The 9729-nt window shown below is 32.3% G+C and overlaps 1 protein-coding gene across 5 annotated transcripts in view; it reads left to right on the top strand.

The window, feature by feature from the left end:
* Positions 1-2321: 2321 nt before the first annotated feature.
* The window catches only part of LOC111087634 (aftiphilin-like), a 39603-nt gene continuing 32195 nt past the window's right edge, over positions 2322-9729 (top strand). For 4 of the 5 annotated variants that reach the window (XM_022394932.1, XM_022394931.1, XM_022394929.1 and 1 more), the window contains exons 1-2: positions 2322-2376; positions 5081-7048. In XM_022394932.1, the coding sequence (XP_022250640.1) occupies positions 5144-7048 (1905 nt within the window). In that variant the 5' untranslated portion in view covers positions 2322-2376; positions 5081-5143. Of the gene's footprint in view, positions 2377-2967; positions 3273-5080; positions 7049-9729 lie in introns of those variants that run through there. The other variant, XM_022394930.1, reaches the window with a different exon arrangement.

Raw genomic sequence — 9729 nt, 5'->3', positions numbered from 1 at the left:
AGTGTCCTGTTGTACTTTTCTATCATCCCATCAGTACTGTGGGTGAAGTGGCGTTGTCCTGGTTTTTCGTATGCCAACAACTTGCAGCATTCTTGGAACACAGCTGATTCAAAGTTACAGCCTTGATCTAAATGCAGTTCATATGGCATACCAAATCTGAAGAAGAAGTCACTAATAGCCGAAACTACAGTTGTAGCTTCCTGATTTGGTATTGCATATGCCTCCGGCCACTTGGTGAAATAATCCATCACCACACAAATGTACTTGTTTCCAGCACGAGTTTGGGGCAGAGGGCCAGCAATGTCGACGGCTACTCTTTCCATTGGTGCACCAACTTGATATAACTTCATTGGAGCACGTCCCTTATGCTTGGGTCCCCTTTTAGCACAACATGTACTGCATGTCCTGCACCATTTTATCACATCTTGCCTCATACCTATCCAGTAAAATCTTTGTCATAGGTGACTCAATGTCTTCTTAATTCCGAGATGTCCTCCTGTTAAAGTATCATGGGATTGACGCAGCACAACTTCCCGTAACTTTCTAGGTATAACCGTTTGCCAGGTCGTCACTTTCCCATTTGCAGTTTCCCATCTTCGGAAAAGAATATCATCTTCAAGCTTCAACTGGTTCCATTGTGCCCAATAGTTCTTTGTCACAGGGCTTAGACTAGACACCTTCTCCCAAGCAGGGCGCAAAACACTTGCTTTTAGAAAATCAATTATTGGCTTCAAATCTTGGTATTTCTCCTGTTCTGCTTTGATACCTATATTTGGTTCCACTTCATCATCATCAACTCCTTCAGTCGGCTTGACTTCAGCTTGATGGCACCTGGTTAGTTCAACCTCTCTTTTGCAGCAATGTCTGCAGTCATTTTTGCAGGGTCTTCGACTCAGTCCATCGGCATTACCATGAGATTTTCCCTCTCTGTATTCAATATCATAATTATACAGGTCTATCTTTCCAATACAATGTGCCAGTTGTCCCTCTGGTCTGTCCTGATGGTAAACCTAGCCCCATAGAGGTAAGGATGGAAATATGTCAGACTCTTTACTATAGCAAGGAGTTCCCTCAGTGTTACACAGTAGTTCCTCTCTGGTCTACTTAAAACCCTACTGAAGTAGGCCACCACATGTTCGTTTTCGCCCACTTTCTGAGACGACACTCCTCCAATTCCAACATTATTAGCATCACAATCCAGTATGTACGGCAGTGAGGGATCTGGAAGCTTTAAAAGTGGAGCGGAGGCCAATTTTTCCTTCAACATCTTGAAAGAATGCTGGCAAGAAACTGTTATAATCTCTCTTCTTGTTTATTTTGTTGTTCGAGCTGCCACTGTTGCAGGTTTTCTTGCAACTGCTGTTGTCTCTCTTCTTGTTTCTTTTCTTGTTTATTTTCTCGTTCTTCTTGTTTCTTTTGCTGTTCTTGTATTGCTGCCATCAAATCTGCTAAGCTGTAGTTTGATTTTCCGTCTCTGGTTTCAATCTTCTTCTCTTTTTTTTTATTTCTGTCCCACACTCTGGCACTAATTTGTTACATCTCCGTTCGTTAGTTCATTTTCCGTAAATTTCGTTCCGACGAAACTTTAGCGACACAAGTCCTTTCTTAAATAAAACTAGTTTATTCTTTCTGAATACAATTAATTTCCACAGTCGCGCTATAACAAATGCTTTAATTCACAACGAACGTCTCACGTGCTCAACTCAACAATACTATGTCCGCAGTTCAATTACACATTGTTCCCGTCAGTTCTTGGCCGGTCTTATATATATATATATATACAAGACTACTCCATATCTAGTAGTCTCCCGACGCTTCATGAACGTTCTAGAAGCGCGTGGCGTGTTACTAGGGTCACGTGACCTCCGCTGTCATAACAATATTTATGTCTGTGTTTGTTTTAGAGAACTCAGACAAATTACACTTAGTTCAATCAAAAGAGGTTCCCACTGTGAGATGTTCTTAATTTCATTAACTTCCTATTGTTTTCAATCTTCAAAGGAGGAAGTCTCCTGCAAGAATGTACTCCAATGTGTCACCGATAAGTTTACAAACTTCAACGCTAAAATCTGTTGTTCGATTCTTCGCAGTGAACAGAGCAGAGATAGTCCAATGTGCAGCGTTAAGCTAAAACAAACAAGAGCGTACGAATTTGAAACATCCTGATAAATAGCATAAGACTGCTTCAGATTTTAAATCGTGTTTGAATATTGGCAGATCTTTTTCAAATAAATTGATTCATGGTAAAGAAAATCAAATAAATGTTAATGCAGTTATTCGACAAATTTGGCTAGCTCCATCTATTGGTAATCATTGTGCTATGTACGATATCAAACCTAAAATATTCGTTAGATGGAGTAGCGTAAAGACTAAAGTGTAAGGCAAAGTTAATTTTTAACTAACATCAAAGTTTCGTATTATTGTGTCTAATGTAATTTTTATTTGTTATGTAATGATTTAAAAAGGAATACTTGATTTTATGCACGTCAAAAACTTGAAACATAGTACATATATAATATTGGTACTGCATATTGCAGCTGTGGTAGTGTTACTATTGCTATTAGTACTAATATTTCTGCTATTAGGCCTACCGTGAGAAGCTAAGAGAACAAACGTAAAGTAAACGTAATTTTAAAGTAATTGCCAATGAGTAGTAGTAGTATGATGTGTACAAAGATAAAGGAAGAGTTAAGAATTTGTGAAATAATAACTTATGTGACATTGACTTGTGTTAATTATTACTTTTAAGTTTTACTTTTAATTTTATGTCGGCGTCTAACTCACTCTAAGTCTAACTTAAGAAATGGTAAAGTTAAAATCAGTATCATGAAAATATTCTTTTTAATTTTTGTTGTCTATTTCATTTTCAAGTTTTAAGTTGGCGGCCAAGATTCTGTCACTATTAGAACTTCTAATTTTGTATTCTGTGTATTGTGTATTATATCCTATTAGTAGTATTAATATTACTATTAATGAAGCCTAAGGCTTAGTTTTATACTAGAATAGTAGTATTACTACTTGGGCTTTATTAGTATTATACAATATCACTAAGATATTCAGAGTAAGCCTTGGATCTTTCTTGTCCATTTTGATAGTGATTATGTAAGAAATAAATTAATGAAAAAAATAATAGAACTAGAGGCATAGATGTATTTTAAGTTACTGGTTAGAGTAGGTTCAAGAACTGCTTTTCTAAATTATTGATGCTTACCTGGTCAAGAGCTGTTGCAGAAATCCTCCATAATATATACTTCCTTCTTCTGTCTAATCAGGTGACTCCAGATATTTTAATTCAAATGCTTAGAAATATATTACTTTGTTATATAATATTAATTATTATTTTACCAGATTCTATGACAGTGCCACCATAAAGGAATAAAATAAATGTATAATGATCAGGTGATATAAATGCTGTGTGTGTGTGTGATTAGTATAACATTTTGTTAATGCTAAATAATTCCAACAGAAGAAAATCTTTGCATAATTAGAATATTACTAGATGTTCTGGTACATCAATATTTCTTAAAACTAGATACACATTATATACACACACACACACACACACACACACATATATAGTATCTTTATAATGACATTTACAAATCCATTAGCTTATCAATAAGAGAAAATGTATATAAAAGACATTCATAAAAATGTTTTTGTTACAGATACATATAATTTAAGAAATCTAGTTAACAGAAATATATCTCAGTAACACAAATATTACATTTTACTTTTTCCTCAGTGGTTAACACTTTTTTAATTTTTGTTTTATATATCAATATAAAGATTAATGTGATTATGTTTATTAGTATTATGTTCAATGAACCCATACTATAATGTAAGTTTTCTTTTTTTAAATGCCGAAACTCAGACTAAATAAATTATATATGCTGACTTAAAATTTACTACAAAAACAAAATTCATTACAATAAAGAACTAAAAAAATATTAAAACAAATAAACTTTCTTTGAAGGCTATATTAGGAGTGCATTTTCAATGTTAATCATTATATTATGTTAACCATTATGTTTAGTTATTTGTGTAAACTGCATTGTGTGATACATGTTAATTCCAAATCAGTCAGTGGCATTTTCTATTGACACTTTCTAATTGCAACTGTAATTTTTACATTTAAACTAGTCATGTACCTTTTGTTTCTTCCATCCTGTACAAAAGTAACAGAGACAAAAAAGTATACAACTATGTAATAGATTAACTCAGCCTGATCAAATGATGGGACATCAAACATTAAATGGTAATGTTGAGTTAGTCCTTTTAAGTAACTTGTATTTTTATATTAATTGTATTTTGATTCACTTATTAGAGTTTTATTTTTGGATACTTTGTGAGGTCTTAACCTTTGTTTTCAGTTAAAACTGTGTAAGATACATCTTATACGTTGTTTGATTTCTTAGAATATGTTATACTAAAGCTAGGAGACTGGCCAAGTATGATGTGTTTATTAATTTACCAGTTACTAGGTTAAGAAGCGTGACTTCTTCAAGACACCATTATGGGTAAACATGACATTAAGTAAACTGAACTGAGAGACTGGGGGTAAATAAAAAATAAACATGTTTATGTGTATACTAAAAACAATTGAAAAAATGGTTATTGTGGATATTGGAACTTTTAGAAGTGATACTTGCATAAGTGAGAAAGGTGTAACAATTTTCTACTCAGTGTTGAAACACTAAGTCTTAGTGAGAGGCATATTTACCAATTCCTGTTGAAAGTCAGTTAATTCAGTGACATAATGATAATAATTGTTGTGTGGTATTTATATGCAAATTTAAACACTCCAGTTTCTGTAAAATCATTGTTTAAGTGCTTATAATGTTTTTGAAAATTATATCTAATGCTGAAGATAAAGCATACTTGTACAATATATTGCCATCATATATATCCTGTACAATAAGTGCATGTATAAGCATTTATGATCAGGTTATGAAGCACTAGGGGTGTATATGGTCTAAGCATTGATTATGTATGTATGTATATATCATGGTACTTTTTTTTTCAACACATTAATGTAAACTTTCATAGTAAAGAATGAATTCATTTTGTTTTTCACTAGGTTAAAATCTTCAGTAAAAGAATGATAGGAGTATCTGAAACTTAATCAGGACTATCCTGATTAATGACCATGTCATCCAACCTTATACCAATTTTATCTTCAAGTCCTCCTCCTCTTAATGAGGGAACATTTGTTGAAAATGATGATGATGAGTTTGGAGACTTCACAGCAGCAAATGAAACCAACTGTGATGCATCTTCTAATAATGTTATGTCAAACTTGACATGTTTTCAAGATAACCATGCAAATCAACCAGGAAAACCAGAAGCACATGAAGTTGGAAGTGAAAATAATAGTGTTTCAACAGTAGGGAATTATAATGAAGATGAACAACAGTTTGCAGATTTTTCATGTTTTTCTACACCTGAACAACCAAAACCTTTGAATGGTGTTATTGACCAAAATATTGATCCTTGTAATCAAGTACAGTCAGAAACTCATCATAAATCAGATCTTGTATCAGAAGTTAATGAACATCATAAGAATCAATTATTTTCACAAAGTGATGAATTAGAAAAACATGTGGATAATGGATGTAAGTTACTGACAGGTGTTTCAGAATTTGAAAGTGCAATGAATCATGATATGAATAGTTCTTTTGAGGAAGAACCGATTTCAGATGTCAAATTTGTATCAACAATATGCTTTAAAACGGACAGTATTTCTAGTGAAAAGTTAGTGTTAAATAGTGATCAAATCACTTCTAGTCATTCTTCAGAAGCTCTGGTAACACTGAGATCAGAACATGGTGAAAGGGTACCTTCTTTAAATTCTAGTAGTGACAAGATATCAACTACTTTCCACAATGATCAGAAAGAAAATAATGGAGATTCAGAGGCGTGCAAGATTGAACAAAGTTCCTCAGCTACATCTTCATCCAGTGTACCTCCACTAAACATATCTGATGATGAAGATGAATTTTTTAACTCTGATGGATCAACAGGCCATTCACCAGAAATACAGTGTTGTACAAAACCAATACAAGAATCTACACATGTTCCAGAAGAGGATAAATCTGATATTCAATGCTCTTTATCCACTTCTACTAACTCTAAGTTTATTAGCTGTTCTGCTTATACATGGAACACACAAAATATCATTTCCAATGAATCCTGTTTTGTTGGGGAAAACCTCCACAAAGGAATTACAAATGGGCAGGAAGATGTTGAAAAAGATGATATACCAGAATTGGACCTTCCAGAGGTTGATGATTTTGATTTTGGAAGTTTTACAATGGCTACTGCCAATAAAGACATAATTCATGATGAAGTAGGCTCCACTCCTAACAGTTATATAGATCATGAGGAAACAAAGTCATATTCTTTAGTCTTGAACAAAAATATAAGTTCAAAAGCCTTTGAAGGAATATCAGATCTACCTGATGGAATATGTGCTTTAGACACAGGGGTTAATGAAATGAACATTGAAAGCCTACAAAGGATGGAGATATCAAACTTGAACAGAGAAGAAAAACTTTGTAGTAAAAGTGATTCAGTCCAGTCATTTGGTGAGAAAGGTACAGAATGCTTTGAAAACAGTGTTGAAATTCCTAGTACTATAATTATAAATGAATTTCCAGCAATGAAATTTTCAAATGATAAATATTTATATGATGAATTTCAAAGTGTACAACAAATTATGCAAGAAGAATCATCTGTTGGAGAAGGAAATGACTCGGAGAGTGATGATTTTGGTAATTTTGAAAGTGCTAAACAAAAACTAGCAGAACCTGAAGGTTTTGCAGACTTTGAAAATGCTTCATTTAGTGAAAGAGTGGAAGTAACCAGTGAAGTACTGCCAGAGAACTCGGATAGTAACTTTGCAGATTTTGTGAGCTCGGACATTTCAAGTCCTATTTTGAATGATAAAAATTCAGTGATACAGCATGGTAAAAATAATGAAGATTTTGCTGATTTTGAATCCTCACAAAGCCTACCTTGTTTGCCAACAAATCTTTTAACAGGAATGGTAAGTGTTTCATCCACTAAAATATATTGTAAATGAAGCTTACCTTATGTAAATGAAAAATACATTGCTTTTTTCGGATATCTAAATCCTGTTAATTATTCACATATTTTGTAAAGATATTTTTTTTTTATAGATTCACAAAATGATAAGCCATTTCATGCATATTTAAGTAACTATAGGCACATGTATTTATATGTGCTTTATAAAAGGGAAGGTTTTTGGTTATATTTTCATGTCTCTTTTTTTTCCAACTGAACACCACAGAATTACTACAATATTTCTTGGAAAATTTTATGGTTAAATTTGTATGAATTTCACATTCTGTGATGTAACAATGTTTCAGACATAATCACTAATGATGATATGGTTGCAAGAGTTCAAGTGGTGGAACATATATGGAAGAATGATCATTGCATAATTAAGTTTATTGTTTTACTACAGGCTGAAGTAAAAAAGAAATGACATTTTTGAACCTAATTTTTAGAAAGGCACTTTTGTAGCCCTGTGAGTCGATTAATCGTAAGTGAATTGGAATAGTAACTTGAAAGACGTTGGACAGATTTGAGAAATTTATAAAAATAAATTGCTTTTAAATCCACATGGGCATATGCCTAAAGAAAAGGATAACAGGGAAGATCAAAATTAAAGGCATAATTGAGAAAATCAGGGATAAAGCCTATAAGTTTATGATGTTTAAATTAGCTGGTTGAAAGATTTACTGGACTATAGGAAATTAGGGATTTGGCTAAGAGAGAAATTAAGAAATCCAAAAGAGCTTATGGAAAACAATTGTCTTATTAATGTGAAAATTAACAGCAAGGAATTTAAAGTATGTTAAAGATAAACAACATGTTAAATAGAGATTGGGCCCTTAAAGAACGTTGACAGCAAGGTTTTTCTTTAAGACTGAAAGAGCTGAGTTTTAAATGTTCTTTTCTGTTTTTGCAAGAGAAACTATCTGGAATATTTTTAACCTTGAACATTCTATGGGAGATAATTAAACTGTTGGTGGTGAGTAGAAAATTGAGTAATTAAAAATAAAGTACCAGGACCAGATAATGTTTTTCTTTAGGTTTTGAAGGAGGTTAAAGATGTGTGAGCTACTCTTTATCATTTTTGACAGATTAGTAGACAGTGGGTATTTATCTGAGGTTTGGCCAGTTGCTAATATTACTTTGTTTTTAAAGGGGTGATAAAAATTACCCTGGAAATTATAGGATCATTAATGTTACTCTGTAGTGGGAAAAATTCTAGAGAGTCTGATAAAAGAAACTTTACAAAACCATTTAGAGAAACATGATATAAAGGAAAACAAACATGGTTTCACCAAAGGGAAATCTTGTCTTACTAATCTGTTATCTTTTTTTCAAGGATGTTTTCTGTTATCTGTACAATAGAGGTTATGTTAACTTGATGTATTTTGATAATGCGCAAGAAACAAAATTAGCTAAGAAAATCACATCAGTAGCAGTTGTGGAAAGACTTAATTAATTGTATTGTAGGGTGGTTGGATGGAAAAGCTAAAGGTTGTTATTAACCCTATTGAGACGGGTAGGGGTCAGGGGCATGTCATCATGTTTCTAGATTTACATTCAACATTTTATTTAGCTATTATTTTATAAACATATGTCAATAAGTTTGGTATCAAATTGTAGATTATAATTCAAATTTTAGTATTATGTATTAGTTAGTTTCTTAATTTGAAACTAAATATTTAAAAAAGAAGTTAAATATCGATTTTTGTGTGTTAAATGGTATGTGGCCTTCTGGGTTTGGTCAGATTACATTTTATGATGCCCACAATACAATGTCTTTAGTTCTGTACGAATTATAAATTCAAAGGTTCAATATTGGCAAACTAGAATATAAAGTAAAAACCTCCTATCATTTCTATTTGTTGAGATACCATGTTATTAAGGAAACCCACCTATTGGCTCCACCCACCACATCATCACTTGAGAAGACTTGTTTATCTATGTCTACTTTTATATACCAATAGCTTTATAATCAATCAAGAGCTATATATTTGTTCTACATAATTCTGTCAGTTTTTCTAAGTTATTTATGAGAGAAATGCTCTTATATCATTGGAAAGTTTGAAGTATTGCTATCAAGGCTATTTTGTGAATAGAAATTATATTTTTCTAGACCCAAATACAATTTAGTTAGGAGGCCTGATAAATTACAGCGGATTTTTAGGGTATTGGAATAGTAATTGATAATTTTTTTTTCCAAAATGCTTATAAAAAGTCTACAAAGTTATTTTTCCATCTCCACGTGTGAATTTGGATGAGGCTTAGCAAATATGGCTAATGAGTGCAAACAAGGACTTTGTAGCATTGTAAGTAGTAGAGATCATTGTTTTCCAGATATTTTTAATTTACTGCTTTATGTTTGAAGAAAAATAACTGACATTTAAGTATTTATTTGAAAACATTAGTTTTATATATAGATGTGTGTGTGTTAATGTATTTTACAAATTAAAACTTGTGTTATTTTTTCTACTCACTTACATTGAGGTAGAATAAAACAAATTATACAAAACTAAAGACTTGGCAATTCAGGAGAAGTTTATTTATGTAACTTGTGAAAGTCCAAGAAATAAATTTATCACTGATCAATTGATCTTAACACATGAAAAGGAACATCTTTACATAAACACCCGGTTGAACTTGCAGTTT

This window comes from Limulus polyphemus, unplaced genomic scaffold (genome assembly GCF_000517525.1).
Source record: "Limulus polyphemus unplaced genomic scaffold, Limulus_polyphemus-2.1.2 Scaffold2402, whole genome shotgun sequence".
NCBI classification, from domain to species: Eukaryota; Metazoa; Arthropoda; class Merostomata; order Xiphosura; family Limulidae; genus Limulus; species Limulus polyphemus.
The sequence above is the reverse complement of the archived record's forward strand: the minus strand, read 5'-3'. Positions and strand labels throughout refer to the sequence as shown.